Source organism: Gracilinanus agilis, chromosome 2 (assembly GCF_016433145.1).
Source record: "Gracilinanus agilis isolate LMUSP501 chromosome 2, AgileGrace, whole genome shotgun sequence".
Taxonomy (NCBI): Eukaryota; Metazoa; Chordata; class Mammalia; order Didelphimorphia; family Didelphidae; genus Gracilinanus; species Gracilinanus agilis.
In genome coordinates this window covers 91,873,195-91,895,075 of record NC_058131.1, presented here as the reverse complement: position 1 = coordinate 91,895,075, position 21,881 = coordinate 91,873,195, and the positions used below count along the sequence as shown (strand labels likewise).

Below are 21,881 nucleotides of genomic sequence, written 5' to 3'. Positions count from 1 at the left end.
CTTGGAGCTATAGCTGATTAGAATTACGCTTAGAGACTTTTCTTTTTTCCCTGACAACCCTTATAAATCACTTGGGCTCAATAGCGTGGTTTAGGTGCTCACACATCTACTGGATACAGACTAGAATTACTTCACCTAGAGATGTTGGGAGACTAAAGTGGTAATGTGTATAACATGTTGTGAACTCTTCAGAGAAAAATGCCATGTGAAAACAAGGAGTTCTAAGATTTGTTGACCATTAAAACATCTAGTTGCTCTGTTTCAAGGTAACGTCCAAAAGAATTTAAGGGGTTTTATAGATTTCAGTGTTAAGAGTTCATATATTTGGCTCACAAAATTAATAAAGCATTTTTAAATTTTAAAATCTCATCTTGTGATTTCAAGGCTGCTAAACACAAATATTACTACACTTGAGGTTGGTGGAGAAATCCACCTTTTTCACTAATAATTCTCAATTAAATTATATCACTAGGACTAAGTATTCACATAAGAATACATTTACTTGGACCCAGAGGACAAATACAGATTTTTTTTTAAAGATTTCTCTTTCATTACCCTTATCTTGATGGACAAGTTAAGAAATCCAAAGCTCAAGTTTCCAGAACTGCCCTAATTCAATATTATAAGCTTAGATAACACAAAACTACATTGCATACAAAAAAAAATCAGAAATAGTTACTAGAAGATGCTATTTTTAATTTTCCAACTTCAGATGATAAAACGTACATGATTTGTTTCTTAAGTAAAACTTCCTTATCCAGCCTGAAAAAGATAGAATGCTAGGAGCAAAAATTAACTGTTACTATTTCCTCCACACTCTTCCACCTTTGCCTCATTCCTGAGCACTTTGAAAAAAAAAAATTTAATGACCAGTTACTCCCACAAGGGACATAAAAAACAAAGCACTGTTATCTATAATACAGATAAAAAGGGGGCAGCCTGCCAAGGTCAATGAGAGGAACCAGAAAAAGAGTGGATTATCAACAAATCCACAAAATTTGAGTTGCAACATTAAGTCTGAATTCTAATTCACAGTTAGATTATTCCAAAATATCTCTGGAGATATTTTAAATTCTCTGTCACTGAAAAGCTCAGGTACATTATAATGTAAATTTAAGTCATCTTGAAATAACAGTAACATATTTCATTAAACAGAAATACAAGGAATATTACCACAAAGATCATACTTACAACAAAAAAGCACAAATGAATAAATAATTTTCCCAAATGGTGATGAAATATCTAACTAAATTTATAAACATCACATAATTACACTGAGCATGACAAAATCCAAATTCAGCTAAGCCCTTGATGAGAATCATATTTCAAAGGGCATTCAGAATAAACAGAGAAAAGGTTATCAAAAGTAATTTGATGTTTTCTGGTGAAAATATACACAGTAGGTTCTTTGAACAGAGGAACATATCAAGACTATATCCACCAAGAAAAGGAAGCTGATTAAGAGCTGATGCAATATTTACACAATATCGCAAGTGATACATTACACAAACAAAGGGGTAGCAAGCACCTGTCTTACCAATAAAAGAGGTCATCCCATACTTTTCCCTAGGTAGCCTGATGGCATCTCCTTCCAAGCATGATGAATCAGTAGCAACCACAATCTCTCCATATAACAATTCAGATATCTCTGAGCTACCCACAGAGACTTACAAAAAAAGCAATGGATTCCCAAGCAATTTCTCTTGGCCCAAAGCCAAAGGATAAAATACTCATACCATTTCTATTAAACTGAAGGATGAAAAGATGAAAAAAGAATGAAAGCATTTTCTAAATAAATTTCATTTTCTACAATTGTTCTTTTAAACACATATAGAGCCAGGTGCAAAAAGCAAAATAAGGAAAAAATAATAATGATTCTATATGAAATTTCTAAAATTGATTATACATTGAATAATCAATGGATTATATCTTAGAAAAATTAATGAATTGGGAAAATTCACTTTATATTTGCAATATTTTAATATGCCACAATCATATATGTGATGGGGGAATATTTTATTAATATTCTTTTTAAAATATTTCTATTACTTTCCAATGACTCTTCCTTCTTCCCATACCCTCTACTAGAACCCTCCAAGAGAATCCTCTCTTATAACAAAGTGCAGTTAAGAGAAACAAATAAACATATCAGCCATGTCTCATAAAGTAGTTCTCATTCCACACCTGGGTATTCTCCTCCCTTTCTGCTAAAAGGTAGTATGCTAAATCATGTTTAGCCACTGCATTGATCAACATTTTGATGTCTTTGTTTGATTCTTTTTTTTTAATTTTTTTTTTTTTATTTTAAACCCTTAACTTCTGTGTATTGACTTGTAGGTGGAAGAGTGGTAAGGGTAGGCAATGGGGGTCAAGTGACTTGCCCAGGGTCACACAGCTGGGAAGTGTCTGAGGCCGGATTTGAACCTAGGACCTCCCGTCTCTAGGCCTGGCTCCCAATCCACTGAGCTACCCAGCTGCCCCCTGTTTGTTTTTTTAAAAACAAACAGGAAATGCTAAAATAGCAGGAAATTTCATTTATTTTCCAAAAATGAAACAAAAAATACACATATGTATACATACATACATATATTTGTAAATGTACATATATGGGCAGGCCCCAACAAAAGCTCACATTTACAAATTTCTACTTTCTTATTAAATCAAAATGAAATAAATATTTAATGGCTCTCCATGAATAATTATACTTTAATGGGTTTTGTTTCATCCTTTAGGAGAATAAAAGCTCCTTACTGTTCCATTTTTGCCTTTATAACTCCTACACCTAATTTTGTTACAGGCACATAGTAGGTATGTAATAAAAGCTTTCTGAACTGAACTGAAAAATGAGTGTTAAATTGTACACTGAGCCTCTGTAACACTAATGAATGAGACACTGCTATATTTTTTCCTTCTATCTTCACATCCATCTTCTTCTAAACATTACAAAATATTTTTCATATTTCTTTTTTTTAATTTATTAAGAATTAGGATCACACGACCATCAAATCATAGCTCTGTATTTGAAACAGCCCTTGGAGGCCATCTAATTCATTCTCTCATTTTACAGCTGGGGAAACTGAGGTATATACTAATATAAAAACTAATTCCTAAAATAAAGGGATAATTTAAGATCTGATTTTTGTCATTCTTTGAGCAGTGACCTAAATTATCTATCCTATCTGAATTACCATTTGGAAGCAGATATTCTAATGCAGAACTTACATGAATTTTTAGGTTTTCTGAAACTAACAAAACCAAAAGGGTTTCTGTATTGGGATTGAACCAAGTAATTCACTAAATATAAGTACTTTATTGGGGTTGAATCAAGTAACTCACTAAGTAATACATGTTTTCCAGAGAAGACATAAATATACATTTAACAACAAAAGGCTTTTAAAAAATCAATTAAAGACAAAATTAACCACACACACACCCCCAAAGAAGGAAAACAACCCCTTATGATAGAGTAGAAAGAACACAGACCGTGAAGTCAGAGCCTTACATGTCAATCCAGCCTCTGATACTTATGAATTATGTGACTTTGGCTAATTCTATCTCTGGTCCTCTGTTTAAAAAACGAGATAGCTGCTAGAAGGCCTCAGAGGTCCCTTTTAGCTCTGGCTCTATGATCCTGTTGTCCTGCCACCTCCTGGCCCTGCAAAAAAACACTAACAACTCTAGAAAAGATGTCATTAACAGGAGCTTCAGCTAACAGACATATATTTTCCAAACATAATTAGCATAAGTCTCCACAAAAAAACGCATCACTATACGTTAAAATGGCAGCGTTCAGTTGAATTTGGTCATTTTGGGCCATTAACATCTTACATTGTGAAAGTTTAAGGTTCTGGCTTCTTAGCCAACACTTGGTCAGTGAAACAGAACTGAAACTTTATCGCCCTCTGCTGTTTATCCAAGCTATTAAGCCAATCATTTCTCACTGACTACCACAAAAATCTCCAGGCGTAAAAGGAATAAACGAAAAACGCAAAATAACTTTTTCAAGTATGGCTAAACTGATAGGTTGGCATAGATGACCTTAAATTATAAATAAAGTTATTTGGGGAGATTTTAAAGCAGTCATTATCAATACTGTTTTAAACCTATGTGCCAAATGCCAAAATAGATTTTCCTTAGTAAGAGAAAAATGCAAAGTGTTTTGTTAAAATTACATTAAATAGTATGTTCTCAAACACCTCAGTGCTTAATCTTTTGTAACTATGGACAAGTTTTTAACTTTTGAGCCACAATTTCCTCATCAGTAAAATGGAGATAAGGACTAGACATGGTAGAGTATAATCCCTTGGGTTTGGGAGAGCTTTGTAACAGTAGGCTAAACTAACCAGTGCACTAAATCTGGCATCAATCTGGTGAGCCCCCAAGAGCAGAGGGGCAGTCAGAGTGTGTGAGGGTTGGCTGCCTTGCCCGGGTCAGAAATGGAAGGGGTCAGGATTCTAGTCTCAGCAAAGATCCCAGCTAACTTCATGACTTATCTCTGTTGCCCACAGAGATTTTCACCTTTATATACAATCCTTTTTTTCTTGTTATATTTGATGTTTGGTTAGGTTTAGAATTTGAAAAAAAAAAAACAAAAACCTAAAATTTCTCCTTATTCAAATTCAAACTACTGTTGTTTCATCAGTATGAGTAATCCTGACCTTAAAAAGAGTCCCCTAAAGATGTTTTCTTATTATATTTAAAATAATATTATGCTATAGTTAGCATATGTAAAATCCAATTGTAATTCATTTGTGGCATATGAGGTTCTAAAAGTCTACCATTAAAATATAAGACCTCTTGATCTTATAAGGTAAAAAATCCAGCTAATCCCCAAGTTAGGTTAGATTCTTTACCAAAATATTGCTTTAAAGGAAATTTTGAGAGTGAGGAGAGTAATGATTATAATTAGTCTTTCGATGGTAGTGATAAAATATTACAGGGTATCATAGTTCTAAATCTAGGGACCTCAGAGGTCTCTAACTTAACTTGCTCAGTGTAACAATAAGGAAGAAGGCCTAAGAAGGTTAATTTGTGTAAGGTTCCAAAAGTAATAAACATCATAAGTAGGATTTGAATGCATGTTCTCTGAGTCTGACAGTAAGGGTTCTTCATCTCTTTTTTGTGTCATGGGCTCCCCCTTTGACAACAGTTTGGTGAAGCATATTTTTAGAATCAAGTTTTTTAAATGAATAAAATAGAACCCATAGGGTTACAACAAAGGAAGTCTGTTATGTTAAAATATAATTTAACAAATCTTCAAACCCAAAGGTAAGACTAGCTCTTACAGTATTCTTTCCACTCTATCACAATGACTTTACATATATACATAGATACGAGCTGTTATAAACTTCTTAACTTTAAAAGCATTGTGAGGAAGGGGAGAAATTGGAAAGTTATAATGTTATTATTCTTTTACTGTTACTGGAAATTACATGTTACCATCACTGTATATAAAATATTTGTGTATGGAAAAATTATATTTCTATCCTGAACAATTATTGGCTAATCTCAGAATAAAGGAAAGTAAATGGAGCTGGCAAGCAATCATTAAAAATGTAATCATTTACCACTACCCTGCCAAGGAACAGATAATCAGAAGCATTCTCAGGCTAGGGACCAGAACCCAAAAGAGGTAAGGGCTTAAAAATTGAAAAAAGAAAGAAAGATCTAAGCCCACGAAGCCCAGGAAGAAAAAAAAGGGGGTGGGGGAAAGCCATTAAGGAATATGAGGAGAAAAATGCAGTATGGTCCTCAGAGTTAATTAGAATAAGAGGAGAAGATTTTAAGCTTTAAGTAAGGGATAAGCAGACTTAAGCAGCTTCTGGAGAATAGTATCCTTAAGTTGGCACTTAGATACAAAAAAGGGTAAAGGAACCCAAAAAAGAGGAAGAAAGAAGATCTAAGCCAAGAAGAAGAATGGAGACGGTTCCTCTTAGATGTGCCAACAAACTTTTGCCAATATGGTAGGTACCTTAAGAATTCTGCCCTCTTTAAATATGTCTATTTTACATGTCCTCACTCTTCCCAGACCAAATACCCCTCCCCCCCTTGCTATTAAGTCATTCAATAAAGTTCCTTTTTGCAAAAAAAATCTTTCTGTTGGGTGAAATAAGGAAAGAAGACATTCGTCTTATCTTAACTAATCCCATAGAACTAAGGAAAGCAGAATACCCTGTAGATGGTGCAGTCATAAGAAAGGCTACTAGAGACCTTGAGCACAGCCATGTAGAACACAAAGAAATCTTACCTCCTTATTGCCTAGGTAATTTCTTTACAGAAAGGTGTTCCAAGGAATGTTCCCTCTATAAAACTATCATTTTTGTGGACATTGCCACAAATAATCCCCTAAACTCCTTATTTATATTTTATATAATGCTGCCAGCTAGTGGTCCTATCTTATATTGAACTATTGGCAGAAGCATGTAATAGTTACTTTGACTGCTCTTCTATGTTCTCTGCTGCATGGTCACCCCTAAACCACAGAAAGATGAGTTCAATTGATAAATGAACAAAGAACAAAAGAAAACCTTACTATTCCTCCCTCAACCCCAAAAGGGCATATATAGAACTGAAAACAATTGCAACACTACCAAAAAAGCAGAATTGTGCTCTCAGATTGCATCATAAGGTAAGCATCCTATGTAATCTTACCAAATAGTTTTCATACATCTTGAGAAAAACAAAACATGTCAAGTTAAATATTTAGAATATTTTCAAAGAACTTTTCAGAGAAGTCACAAGTGCCTTTCTCCACAAGAACAGCACTCCTTCATGAATTATGTATAGTATCAAACATATATGTATTGTCCAAATACTATCTGAAGTAATCGGATGAAGCCTATTGTTAAATTTTTTTAAAAAATACACAGATTATCATTGCTTTGTGTAAAATTATTATTTAATTATTTCTTAGCCTGCTGAAAGAGGCTCTCAAATTCCTCCTGAGGCAGTTATAGTAGGGTAGAGTCAAAAGCCCTGGATTCATATCCTGACTCTTTCAGTTGCTAGTTTGTAATCTTGGTCAAATCCCTGTGTCTCAGTTTCCTCATCTAAAAAGAGAGTGATTCCTACACTATCTCACAGGGTTGTAAGTATAACAATCAATCAATCAACAAGCATTTACCAAAATACCTGCCATGTGTCAGGCATTGTGCTGAGAAAGCACTTTGTAAACCTTAAATTGCCATAAAAATGCCATATTAAAATAACTTATTATGGCATTTTGCCTTTGAACTTGGCCCCTTTGGCCCTGTAGTATGATTACTTTGGCATATGTCATATTCCTCCTTCCCACTGTCATCCCTACTCTGTTAGATTGTAAGCTACTCAAAGGAAAGGACTATTTCTGTTCTCATCTTGCATGCCCAGGGCCTAACACAGTGCCTTGCACATGGTCGGGTTTTCATAAAGTATTTAAAAAATATTTGTTTGAAAGAAAATGAACTTAATTAAATTTAGTCAATAACATATTTTGTACTTTATAACTGTCATTTTCCACTAATACATGACTTCAAGTAGAGAAAATTCTATATGATTATAGCTCTGCTAAAGAAAGATGCCTCATAGTTAGATGGTCAAATTAAATATTTACTTTTCAATACATCCACTGTTTATCAGAGACACAGATGGAAAGCTGATACATAGGTAACTTCCCTAATAGATCCATTTCTTCACCTATAATTTTTTTTTATTTATTACAATAAAAATAAGAAGGAAGTAAAGAAGGGAAAATGGGTTGACTGTTGATAAAAGAAATTTCTCCTCTAATGAACTCTGCAGCTACATACAACTTTAATGTTAGTAAGAAAAAGCACATTGCACATTCACTATTATAAAAATCGTAAAAAGTAGCTAGAGAGAGAACAAGCTTGCAACTTACAGATATTCCCTGTATTGTCAAAGCTGGTAAAAATATCTTCAACATTTAAATATCCTTGGTTATGCCTGGAAAGTAATCAAAGATTTAATTTAATATTTGTGAAATATTAACATTTTTTAATCAAAAAACTCAAATTATTACTGGTAGATTTTTGGTCAGTTGGATGGTTGGTTCTGTATGGCATGATACTTCTTACCAAAGTAGAAAAAAATGCATCTTCATTAACAAAGATATTAGTATGTCATATGGTTTGAATTTTTCCTTCCAGTAATGAAGCTAGCTAGCTGGCCCTTAGCTGACCCAGAAAAGTTTACTTGTACATCCATGAACACTTTTTTAACAATTTGATAACTGCATTTCAATATAATTGGCTTTCATTAGAATACTATGTATTTTACTTCATGTATTTAAAAACTTTATTCTGAAAAGGGGACCCACAGGCTTTGTCAGACTGTAGAGTAGTCAAGTGGTACAATGGATAGATTCCCGGGCTTGGAATCAGAAGATTCATCTTCATGTGTTCGGATTGGGCCTCACTCACTATATATGTGACTCTAGGCAACTCATTTAACCTCAATTCCTTATTTGCCTCGATTCCTCATCTGTAAAAATAAGCTAAAGAAGGAAATGGCAAACCACTCTAATATCTTTGCCTAGAAAACCCAAAAGGGGTCACAAAAATCAGAAATGACTGAACAATGCATCATTATTCATCAGTCTTTATAGGGTTGTCTTATATCTGCAGTTAAAAAAAAATCTTCCACAAGATTTTAGATTTAGATCTTAGAGTTAATCAAGTCCAATCCCCTCATTTTACAGATGAAGAAACTGAGGCTCAAAGAGGTTAACTGATACATCCAAGGTCACACAACTAAGCAACTGTAGATGAAGAATTCAAACCCAAGTCTTCCTGATTCCAAAAGTACTCAATCCCTGACACCTCGCTGCTGGCCTTTCAATTTCACTTTCAGAAATTATTGTGATCACTTAGAGTGGGGAGGGGAACTGACACCAAGAGTGAACATAACTGCTAAAATCATCAACATAGCAACATTCTTTGCAGACTTTATTGACACCAATGACAATGCCTGAGTTGCTGAGGTAGGCATGACTGCTGCATGAACCTAAATGGGCAGCCCAACAAAAGAATGAGCAGCATATGTGTTCTCACTAAGTTTACAGACAGCTAGCACACTGTGGAGTAAGATTTAGCAGAAGTTCCACTCTTTGTAGAACCCTCAAGAACCAATCTCTCAATATGGCAGGCTGGGTGGAAACTTAGAAACATGACAGACAAAATTTGAATTTTGAACTATTTAAAAAATAAGAATGGGGTAGGTTTTTTGCTTTGATCTTGTATGACATGATACTTCTCACAGGAGTACAAAATGCATCTTCACGTACAAAGATGTTGGTGTGTCATATGGTTTGAATTTTTCTCCCAGTAATGGAGCTAGCCAGCTAGCACTTATATGGCACAAGGATGTTTTATCTAAACATTTTGATAATTGAAATTTAATTGTTATACTACCTATTTTTGCTTTTTTGCATTTAAAAACTTTATTCTAAGAAGAATCCCAGAGGCTTCACCCAACTATTACTAGAGGGGTTAATGATGCAAAAAAATGTAAACAAAACAAACAAACCAACCAGAAGCACTTTAAGATTTACAAAGAAATTTCCATGTTATCTCATTTGATCCTCAGAACAACTCTGGGAGGCAGGCACGATTATTAATTCTATTTTTTTTTTAATTTTTTTTTTAAATTTTTTTTAAACCCCCGTACCTCAGTGCATTGTCTCATAGGTGGAAGATTGGCAAGGGTGGGCAATGGGGGTCAAGTGACCTGCCCAGGGCCACACAGCTGGGAAGTGGCTGAGGCCAGATTTGAACCTAGGACCTCCTGTCTCTAGGCCTGACTCTCACTCCACTGAGCTACCCAGCTGCCCCCTATTAATTCTATTTTACCAATAAAGGAACTGAGGCTGAAATAGGTGGAGGTCAATAACATGTATTAAGCGCTTACTATGTCCCAGGGACCAGTGATGGGCAAACTTTTTAAAGAGGGGGCCAAAGGAAAGGAAATGCTCATCTGTCAGTCTGTTTCTAAAGCAACTCTTTCAAAATTTCATTGTATTGTATCCTACTCATTGTATTCCTCATATTACAAATAATGTCCAGAGGCTGGATAGAACATTTCAGGCCATAGTTTGTCCATCACTGCACTAGACCATCTAAGTAGAAGATTTCTATTGCACCAGGCATACATGTCTGTCTGCCTGCTCTGTCGTGTGACCAATATGTATTTGTAAGATGGTTGATCAGGTCTGGAGTATAGTTTCGATCATATCACTGGACAAAGCTAACTAGATAATATGGTCCAAAAAGTAATGCCTTAGCTAGGTAGCACAGTAGAGAGAGGTAGAGAGAATGTCTGAGCTAGGCAGGAGGACCTAGACTGTCTGCACTCAGATACTTCCTAGCTGTGTGATCCTGAAAACTCACTTAACCTTTATTAATCTTCTCTCCTACAACTGATACTAAGATAGAAGATAAGGATTTAAAAAATAAAAGTCTTAATCATACCATATAGTAATCCAATGAACTAACCAGCTCACATGAAATAGTGATTATTTTTTTTATTTATTTAGAATATTTTTTCATGGTTACATGATTCATGATCTTTCCCACTCCTTTTCTCTCCCCCCTCCCAGAGCTGACAAGCAATTCCACTTGGTTATACATGTTTCGTTGTTTAAAACCTATTTCCATATTATTCATATTTGCAATAGAGTGATCATTTAAAGCCAATCATATACCCATCAAACCACATGATCAATCATATGTTTCTCTTCGGTGTGAAATAGTGATTCTTCATCTTTATTAGACATGTTACCCTTTTCACCATACCATTTTTAAGGCATATGTCCAAAATATATGATATATCAATAGAATATTGATAATAGACTAGATGAATAGAAAGTACAGTAAATGTGACCCTTATTTTTAATATCTAAAATAATACTATAGCTAATCATTTGCTGACCTATTACCTGCCAGATCCTGTTTTTATAGGTACAAGTGTTATCTTCATTACTATATAAATAAGTATATATATAAACATATAGCAATTCCTTATAGACCAGAACTCCTTAACAATGATTCATACATGAAAAGATGGGTGAGGGATAATATTTAGCTGTATCTAAGACTAAATAAACTCAGAAAAAAATGAAGATAAATGTAATTTTTTCAAAAAAAGAAAGCAAGGGAAATATATAAATATGAAAAACCAGCAGGTGTATGGTAGAGGTACCAGGTGTCCAGCAAGTAAAAGTATTAGGTTTTTGCAGGGTAGAAAATGTAAAGATATTCCTCAGCCTTCAAAAAGGATAGAGAAATTACCTAGCAGTAAAATGAAGATTCAAACATATAATATATGGAAAGAAGAGATGTAAAAGCATTATGAAAATTCACAAGTGGTATATTCAAGAGATTCTTTTTTAATTAACTAGCATAGGCAAAGAGTAGAGAGGGCACATACAAGAGGTACCATGTAAGGCTAGGTTAAAGGATATAAATAGTTTTCAAAGGAAGAAGTCAAAGCTATTATTAATTGTATGGAAAAAATGCTCCAAATCACTAATAATTAAAAAAATGCAAATTAAACTCTGTGGTTCCAATCCATAACTATCTCATTAGCAAAGATGACAAAAAAAAGATAATATCAAATGTTGGAGATGAGGGGAAACAGGCATCCACTAAGGCACCTTTGGTGGAGCTGTGAATTGGTCCGGACTATTTTGGAAAGTATTTTGGATTTATTTCCAAAACTTCATTAAACTGTGCATAACCTTTCATTCAGAGACACTACTACTAGACTATACCCATCTATTGGAGAAAAGTTAAACAAAAACTATGGTATACGAATAGAAAGTATTAGTATTAGTACTGTCGAGGCGGAATCTAGAAGCCCCCAAACTTGTAGTCTAGAAAGATTAAGTGACCCCAGACTACTTAGCTCGAAGGTGATAGCCTCAGGCTTGGATCCATCCTATGGGAGTTCCTCCATAAGGAAAGAACAAACCTAAGCTGAGTGACTGCTGGTCTCCAGAAGCCTCTCCAGGATACCACACCCTCCTTTCCAAGGCTATTTATAGCCGCACTCTTTGTGGTGGCAAAAAAGTTGGAAAATGAGGGGATGTCCTTCAACTGGGGAAAGGCTAAACAAATTGTGGTATATGTTGGTGATGGAATACTATTGTGCTCAAAGGAATAATAAATTGGAGGCATTCCATGTGAACTGGAAAGACCTCCAGGAATTGATGCAGAGTGAAAGGAACAGAACCAGGAGAACATTGTACAAAGAGATTGGTACACTGTGGTAAAATCGAATGTAACAGACTTCTGTACTAGCAGCATTGCAATGACCCAAGACAATTCTGAGGGACTTATGAGAAAGAACACTACCCACATTCAGAGAAAGAACTGTGAGAGTAGAAACACAAAAGAAAAACAACTGCTTGACCACATGGTTCAATGGGGATANGGCTAAACAAATTGTGGTATATGTTGGTGATGGAATACTATTGTGCTCAAAGGAATAATAAACTGGAGGAATTCCATGTGAACTGGAAAGACCTCCAGGAATTGATGCAGAGTGAAAGGAACAGAACCAGGAGAACATTGTACAAAGAGATTGGTACACTGTGGTAAAATCGAATGTAACAGACTTCTGTACTAGCAGCATTGCAATGACCCAAGACAATTCTGAGGGACTTATGAGAAAGAACACTACCCACATTCAGAGAAAGAACTGTGAGAGTAGAAACACAAAAGAAAAACAACTGCTTGACCACATGGTTCAATGGGGATATGATTGGGGATGCAGACTCTAAGTGATCACCCTAATGCAAATATTAATAATATGGAAACGGGTCTTGATCAATGACATATGTAAAACCCAGTGGAATTGTTTGTTGGCTACGGGAGGGGATGGGAGGAGGGGAGGGAAAGAACATGTGAAAATATTATAAATTAATTAATTAAATGATTTTCAATAAAAAATTAAAAAACCCTTTGCCTATCTCTACATCTCCAAGGTATCTTCCTATTGCTCTCCTTTTCTTGATCCAGCTCCTTTAAAAAGTTGTCTGCACCTGATACTTCAACTTCCTTTCCTTTTACATACTCCCAAATGGTTCCCTTTGCAATGTGGCTTTAAATTTCATCATTTAACTGAAACTGTCCTCTGCAAAACTACCATTGCTCTCTTAAATACCAGATCTGATGCTCTTTTCTTCAATCTTAATCTATCATCAGAAGGATATGACAGTATTAATTATCTCTCCATTGAATTTCCTCTCCTCTCTGGTGTCAGTGATCTCTCCTGGTATGTCTCCCTTTCTAATAGCTTTCTCAGTCTCCTTTACTGAATCATCATTTATCTAACTACGGGTTTTCCCCAAGTGTCTGCTCCGTATCTTCTCTTCTCACTTTACATTCTCACTTTGTAATCCCATCAACTGCCAGTGCTTATCATCTGTAAGCAGATAACTCTAGACATCCAGCCTCAGTCTCTCCCTAAAATGGTCATCCTCATGCTAACTGCCTAGTACAGTGATGGACAAACTACAGCCATCGGGCCAGATGCAGCCCCCTGAAATGTTCTATCCAGCTACTGACATTATTCCTAATCTGACAAATACAATGAGTAGGATACAAAACAATGAAACTTCGAAAGAGTTGCCTTAGAAACAGACTGACAGAGGAGCATTTTCTTTCCTTTGGCCCCCTCTAAAAAGTTTGCCCATCACTGGCCTAGTAGATATTTATTTCAAAATGGATGTCCCTGAAACCTCTCAAACTAAACAACCTCCAAATTTGTCATTATCTTTCCTTTCAAACCCTCCCATCTTCAATTTGGAACTATGCCCAAAGAGCGCTAAAACACTGCCTGCCCTTTGATCCAGCCATACCATTGCTGGGTTTGTACCCCAAAGAGATAACAGGGGAAAAGACTTGTACAAAAATATTTATAGCTGTGCTCTTTGTGGTGGCAAAAAAATGGAAAACGAGGGTATGCCCTTCAATTGGGGAATGGCTGAAAAAATTGTGGTATATGCTGGTGATGGAATACTATTGTGCTCAAAAGAATAATAAACTGGAGGAATTCCAGGAACCAATGCAGAATGAAAGGAGCAGAGCCAGAAGAACATTATACACAAAGACAGATACACTGTGGTACGATCCAATGCAATGATCCATAACAATTCTAAGGGACTTATGAGAAAGAACCCTACCCACATTCAGAGGAAGAACTGCAGGAGTGGAAACACAGAAGAAAAACAACTGCTTGAACACATGAGTTAATGCGGACATGATTGGGGATGTAGACTAAATGACCACACCAATGCAACTATCGATAATATGGAAATAGGTCTTGATCGATGACACATGAAGAAACCAGTGGAAATGTGTGTCAGCTATGGGTGGGGGGAGGAAGGGGAGAGTAAGAGCATGTAACCATGGAAAATTTTTCTAAAACAAAATAAAAATAAAACCCTCCCAACTTTCAAACTTTCCCATTTCGCTTGAAGGCAACACCATTCTGGACTCTTCACTCTCCACCACCACACATATATAAATAGTTACCAAATCCTGTTTCTGCCTTTGCAACATCTCTCACATCTGACTCTTTCTCTCCACTCATATAGCTACCACATAAATTCAGCTCTCATATAGATTATTGCAAAAGCTACCTACTCAAACTTCCAGCCTTTAAGACTTTTACCACACTAGTTCATTCTACACATTGCTGCCAAAGTGGTTTTCTTTAAGCACAGATCTGATCATGTGACTCCCAACTCAATCAGCTCCAATGGTCTCCTTTTATACCATGGTTGAGCTTTTAAATCCTTACACAACTTGGCACCAGCCTATCTTTTCAGTTTTATTGGATAATTACTCTCCTGAATTCTGCAATCTGGCCAAACTGGATTTCTCTTTCTCCCACAAGACTATATCTGCCACCTCTGGGCCTTTGTAATGGCTGTCCCACAGGCCTAGAATGCATTCTCTCTTTCCTCTGACTCAGTCTTCCTTCTTTTATGGTGCAAGTCAAATATCATTTTCTGTATGAAGCCTTTCCTGGTTCCTCCCCTCCCTTTCTCCAATTCCTAGTATCCTCCCTCTCAAGCTACCTTGTATTAATGTACTTTATTTGTATTTGTATTTATTGTCCTTATATATTTTTATTTTTCTCCCAGGTAAAAAAATTAATATTCATTCTTAAAAAATTTGAGTTTCAAAATCTTTTTCCTTCCCGCCCCTCCCCAACCATTGAGAAAGCAAGCAAATTTATATCAATCATACATGTGAAGTCATGCAAAACATATTTTCATATTAGTCATGTTAGAAAGAAGACACAGACTTTCCCCTCAAAAAAAGAAAAAAATTTTAAATGTTTTTCTTCAATCTGCATTCAGAATCCCATCAGTTATTTCTCTGGTGGTAAATAATATTTTTCATCAAAAGACCTTCAGAATTGTCTTAGATTATTGTTTTGCTCAATATAGTAAGCCATTCACAATTAATCATCATTACAATATTGCTGTTACTGTGTATAATGTTCTCTTGGATCTGCTCACTTCACTTTGTAGCATTTCATATATCTTCCCAAGTTATTCTAAATGATGCTGACGATCATTTCTTCTAGCACAATAGTATTCCATCATTATCTTATACCACAATCAGTTATTCCCCAATTGATGAGCAACCTCTGAATTTCCAATTCTTTGCCACCACAAAAAGAGCTGATATATATATTTGTAGATACAGATTCTTTTCCTTTTTCTTTGATCTCTTTGGGACATAGAACCAATAATGGTATTGCTGGGTCTAAGGGCAGACCTGGTTGTATAACCTTTGAGCACAGTTCCAAATTGATTTCTAGAATGGTTGGAACAATTCACCACTCCACCAATAGTGCATTAGTGTTATTGAACTTATGTTTATATTGCCTAGCATTTTATATGTACTTATCTCTCCCAACAGAATGCAAGCTCTTTAAAAGTTGAGATTGTCTCATCCTTTGTTTTCTCCCATGTCTAGCACAGTACTTTGCACATGGGAGAAGCTTAAGAAATATTTGATGATTGCCCCTGAAAGTACACGGATATACCTACATGAATAGAGAAGTACATGGATGGATAGACAGAAAGGAAGAATGAATAGAGGGAAGGAATAGATGGATAGATGTATGGAGGGATAGATGGAAGGATAATATATTCTAGTACCATTCTCTTCAATAAATGCAGTGCAGCACATGGCACCAGTCTTATTCCTTAGTGAAGAAGCTTCTTTCAGCTATACATTAGTCATAAAGTCAAGGACTATTCATTGTTCCCTGAGTTACCTTCTTCACTCAAGTGTCAATTTTATAAGCCCCTTTCTGCCTTCAAGCTTTCAACTGACTATGTCTTGCTTGATCTGTAAAGTTGAGATGCAATGAACATAAAGAAAAGTCTTTTTTTGACATCTCTCTGAGCTTTAGTATTTCTACATATATAGTACTGGCATTGAATATCATATGAAGTTAAATTTCTACCAGCAATTCAAGAATTTCAAATCTTCAATTTTTATCATAAATGAGATATCTGCAAAGCTCTTGGCACAGTGCCTAGCACACAGTTCTATGTAAATATTAGCTGTTATCATTATTATTATTGCATTAAACTTTCTCCCCAGGAACACAGTAGATAGAACACTGGACCTGGTTTCAAGAAGATCTGAGTTCAAATCCCCACTTCAGCACTTACTATCTGGTTGACTTTGGGTAAGTCATTTAGCCTCTTTCTGACTCATTTTCCTCAACAGTAAAATGGGAATAATAATAATATATACATCCCAAGGTTGCTGTAAAGACAAAATATTTGTAAAGTATTTTGCAAACCTTAATGTGCTAAAAATTAAATGGTAGCTATTAGCTCCGGATTAGTGTTTCAAAGATCTTTAACAACCTAATTCCTTTCTCCCATATATTTTTCTTTGCAATCACAAAAAAAAAAATCTAAGATTCTATACAATCCCTCCAAAATGGCCTAAGGTATAAGGGCTAATGGCTAAACAGCAAGGACTGAAAATTATTTGAGGAAAATCTAAAGGTGACTTGATAAAGAAGAAAAAATCCTAGAGCCCCAATATTCTGTGTTTTAAAAAACAGGGTTAAAAAGAAATGAGTGGGAACAGCTAAATGGCACAGTGGATAGAGTGCTGGATCTGGAGTTAGGAAGATCTGAGCTCAAATCCAGCCTTAGACACTTACTATGTGACCCTCAGAGAGTCACCCTTAAAGGGCCAACCCTTTAGAAAATAAAAATTAAAGGGAGTAAGATATGGCCCTGTAGCGAAAAAGACCTAAATTCAAGACCCACAAATTGGCTGTGTGGCCTTGGGCAAATCAACTAACTTCTCAGGTTCCCAAACAACTCTAGAAGAGTATGGATGGCAGAACAGTGGCTGCTTTTAAATGATAAAGGACTTTCTTCAGCAATGAAGTCAAAGTAATAAACTAAGAAAAAGGAAAAGGAAATGAGTGATACCACCTAAAGATATTGTGATTGTAAAACAAGAGTTAAAAATCAAAAACATAGGATAAGAGAAATAATGTAAGATATGGAGAGTCATGACATTGGAAAAAAATATGAAGATCTCTTTTCTAAAGTTATATTCTAACATACTAGGATTGCTTTAGAGCTCTTCTAAAAGCATTTTTAAATGCTTTAAAGAGAGATTTTAACAGTCTTAGAATGAGATCTGTATCAAATACTTATAGGAAGTAAAAGGCAGGATGATCTAATAAGATAAGGATTAAATTTAGAATGTGGAGATCTAGATTCAAATCCCTATTTTGCTGCATAACATCCCTGAGAGGTTAGGAAAATAATTTCATATCTCTGGGTATCTGTAAGCTGAGGGTCTTGGACTAAGGAGTTTCCAAGGTTACTTCTACCTCCACATCCATGATCTCTTGGAATAGTAAATGGCTATCTCATATGAGCATGTAAGAACAATATATTCCAAGGACTTGTATCTCATATGGATGCTCCCTTCCCAACAGAGATTGCAATTCTTCTGCATCTTATCCTTCAAGAGTTACTATGGCTTAAACAATTCATTACCTTGCAATCAACTGGGTAATAACGCTTATCTTAGGTAGCCTCTTCTGAAGACATTAATAGGACCATGCTCAGAACATTTCCAGCTTGATAAACTCTACTAAAGCATCTAGTAGCCTTCAGGAGCCCAGGATCACCTCCAGTCAACAATGAGGTTTCAGTGTGGAGAAAATAACACAAAAACTTTTAAAACAACCACCTCTAAAGTCTAAGCCTTTTAAGCAAAGTCAGCCAAACAGTGCTTGTCCAGATTTGCAAAGTATAATTTCATATGCACAAAACTATAAGTGCAGGAAAATCTATCTATTCTTACAGAGAAGAAACAATAGGGAGAAAAAAGTTTACTAACACTATTTCTTCTAGTACTACTATTTCATGCCTTTAGGGACCAAATTCTCACTTTCTGATGTAAGAATTACACCTGTGATAGGTTACAGTTGTACACTCTACATGCTATCAAATTGACTTTATGCACAATTCCTCCCTATGATTAGCCTGTATTATCTGAGAATCCACATGGCATATGCCATGATTTATGTATACCCCACAGCTAAAGAATGTGGCCTTTGAGGTTGTATTTTTTCCCCTAGAGAAGCTAACTGTAATCTTGCTGCAGTGGGCTTTTTGTATTAGAAAGATGCACCATAGTCAAAGACAATGTCATTCTTGACTTCTTGCCCATTCTACACTCCCAGGACAAGCAGAAAGTCAAGAGTGCCAGCCTTCTAATTCAGCAGTCACCATAGCAACAGAAGTCCTATACAAAGAATGGAGGACAGTTCAGGCCTCTCAGCTTTTTATGTACCTAAGACATGTATACATTTATGAATGAATAATACAAGCACTCCTACAGTACCCAATACAATAGAGGTACTTTAAAGCAGCCATAACATGCAAATTCCTACTACACTAAAATTAAATGTAGGTTTTAGGGGAAAAAATAATCTTGGGACTTGGCAATAAGTACCCTCTATATGAGTTCAAGAAGTAATCTAGAGAACACAGAACAAATTACTCAAATTACTTTCATATATATACTTAAATATCTCCAATCAAATATCATTTAAAGGCAGCTGTCTCTATATGTGTCCTTTTGATGACAAGGGCTTCTTAGTTGAAGATATTGGCAAAGTATCAAAGAGACAGTTAAGTTTTGCTAATAAAAAAGCTTTTGGGGTCACTCATAAATCAATCTGCTCAATTTAGATTTTTAATTCTTACTACTCGCTTTGGAGCAGTTGTATTATTTTCATGTACATAGAAGAGATACAATATATACTGTGATACTTGAAAAACTAGTTTTTAAATTCCCCAAATGCACAAGAACTCAAGAATGACAGTTCAGGCCTCTCTCAGCTTTTTATGTACCTAAGATATGTATACATTTATGAATGAATAATACAAGCACTCCTACAGTACTCAATACAATAGAGGTACTTTAAAGCAGCCATAACATGTCTTTGACTATGGTACATCTTCCTAATACAAAAAGTCCACTGCCCCCAAGAGTTTAATATAAAAACCTTTGCAAATCTCCATCTTTCTTCTGTTTTACTTCTCCCTTAAATATCTCATTGGATAACTTTTACTTAACCAGTTCTCAAGACTCAAAATCCTCCCAGTAACTCAGAGATCTAAAGGGCAGGGCACAAATTCTGGCAGTGTATGTAATGTTAAGCAGGCTTCTGAATATGGTAGAGTATGGTACACATAACAGACTGTATTCTTTTCTAGGATCAGCCTAGCTAAGCACAGAAAAGCTATTGCCAAGAAACTGACCAATTATCAAAGCCATGGAAATTCAACAACAACAGAAAATACAAAATGGCCCTCAGTCCCTGTGTCTCCCTTCCATTTCTAAAGTGAAGATGACAAATAGCAGAAAAAAAAAACACAATTTTTAGGTTGTCTATAAACAGCAACCTAAATAGTAGTAAGATAAACATAAGATCCTTGGCTATGACCAACCAATTAACATACCACTAGAAGAATGGAATCATATCAGTCTTGGCATTTTGATCAAAACCAAATGGGAGGGGACAGCTGGGTAGCTCAGTGGATTGAGAGTCAGACCTAGAGACGGGAGGTCCTAGGTTCAAATCTGGCCTCTGACACTTCCCAGCTGTGTGACCCTGGGCAAGTCACTTGACCCCCATTGCCCACCCTTACCACTCTTCCACCTAGGAGCCAATACACAGAAGTCAAGGGTTTAAAAAAAAAATGGGAAAACAAAGAATTTGCATAGCTTTTCCTTGGAGAGACAAATAAAGGAGCTGGTAGAGTTGATTTAATTGTACATCCAAAGAGAATTAAAAAAAACATCACTTTATGGGCTATTTAATCATTTCATATATTGCAATGCTTATAATAAGTATTTGCAAAAAAGACTATCATGAAAATAATTGCAGCTCATGCATCAACATCTGTTATAGGAAATTGTATAAAGGGAACCCCTTCCTCCCAGAGTCATAAACTTCCTCATCCAAGTCAGCCCACTAGCATGGATGGAACGCTCAAAACAGAGGTCACAGGTTAAAATCCCTAGGATCGTGGTCCAGGTCAGAGAGACCTTCTCTGGAGGCCTTTGGCTGGGAGTCTTTCTGTGATTCAGCATTGGTGGCTCGGGCAGAAGACACACTCATGGGGCTGGTAAGATTAAGGTGGTAGGCTGGGAAATATTTTTCTATTTCCTTCCCTCCTTATTTCTTTCTTAGACTATATTCACATTAAAACTAAACTGTTAAAAGCTACTATCATCCTCATGATGTAAGGGTAAATTATTTTATAAATGGTGACCATAACAATCTTTATATATATATATATATTTCCAAACCCATTTCTAAATATTACATTTAGCATATTACATTTGGCATATTAATTTTCAATATTACAAAATTATGAGGTAAAGAAATTATATCAATAAATGAATGAGTAAAAAAGCATTTCTTAAGCACTTAATGTATACCAAGTAATATGCTAAGCACATCGAGACAAAATGAGAAACAAAATAGTCACTGCTCCCAAGAATTTATCCTAATAGGACATTTCAACTGCAAGTCAGATGAAAAGGATCGGTGGTCTTTACAGTGTCATGGCAAAATAGATAGCAATATATCTTATTTACATTGATGAAATCATATCCATTTCTGCCACTGAACTATCTGTTCATACCAAGGACTTGGTGGCAAGAATTTTTTTTTCAGGATCTTTGGGTAATACAGCTTCTAAGGAGGTTGGGGATGTCAGCCTCTGAAGAAGTGCCACATAAAGGCTGATCTAATGAATTATGGCTGCAAGGGCCAGGGTGGAAGCAGGGCTGCTGGTCCAAGGGGCACTGCTATTATTCCTTGGGTTCTTAGGCAAAGGGGAGACAGTGATCCAGATGGTGGTACTGAAACCACCTGGCATGTACCACCCCTGGCCTTTCCTTCATGGCACCATGCTAAAGAACTTTACTGAGGGAGAAGGGGAATCCAGGCCCATGATTTCATTGTTTTAGGGAACTCCCTAGTGATCACATTCACTTCGACCAATGAAAATCATCATCTCTTCTGCAACAGAGATTAGACAAGAGCACTAAGAGAATAATGTGGCTTGCTTAGAATCATACATTCAGTATTATGAAGGCAGAACATGAACAAAAGTCATTCTGACTCTGGGGTCAGTTCCCTATCCGCTAAGCTATGCAGTCTCTCAAGAATTCTATAAGACCCTCTCAATTAAAACAACATATACCGGGGCAGCTGGGTAGCTCAGTGGATTGAGAGCCAGGCCTAGAGACAGGAGGTCCTAGGTTCAAATCTGGCCTTAGACACGTCCCAGC

The 21,881-nt window shown here is 35.9% G+C and overlaps 1 protein-coding gene across 1 annotated transcript in view; it reads right to left on the bottom strand.

Annotated features, from left to right (window-relative positions):
* The window catches only part of CAMKMT (calmodulin-lysine N-methyltransferase), a 477,469-nt gene that overhangs the window by 435,169 nt on the left and 20,419 nt on the right, over nucleotides 1-21,881 (bottom strand). Inside the window, 1 exon segment of the mRNA XM_044659467.1 lies at nucleotides 7,880-7,944. Within this exon segment, the coding sequence (XP_044515402.1) occupies nucleotides 7,880-7,944 (65 nt within the window).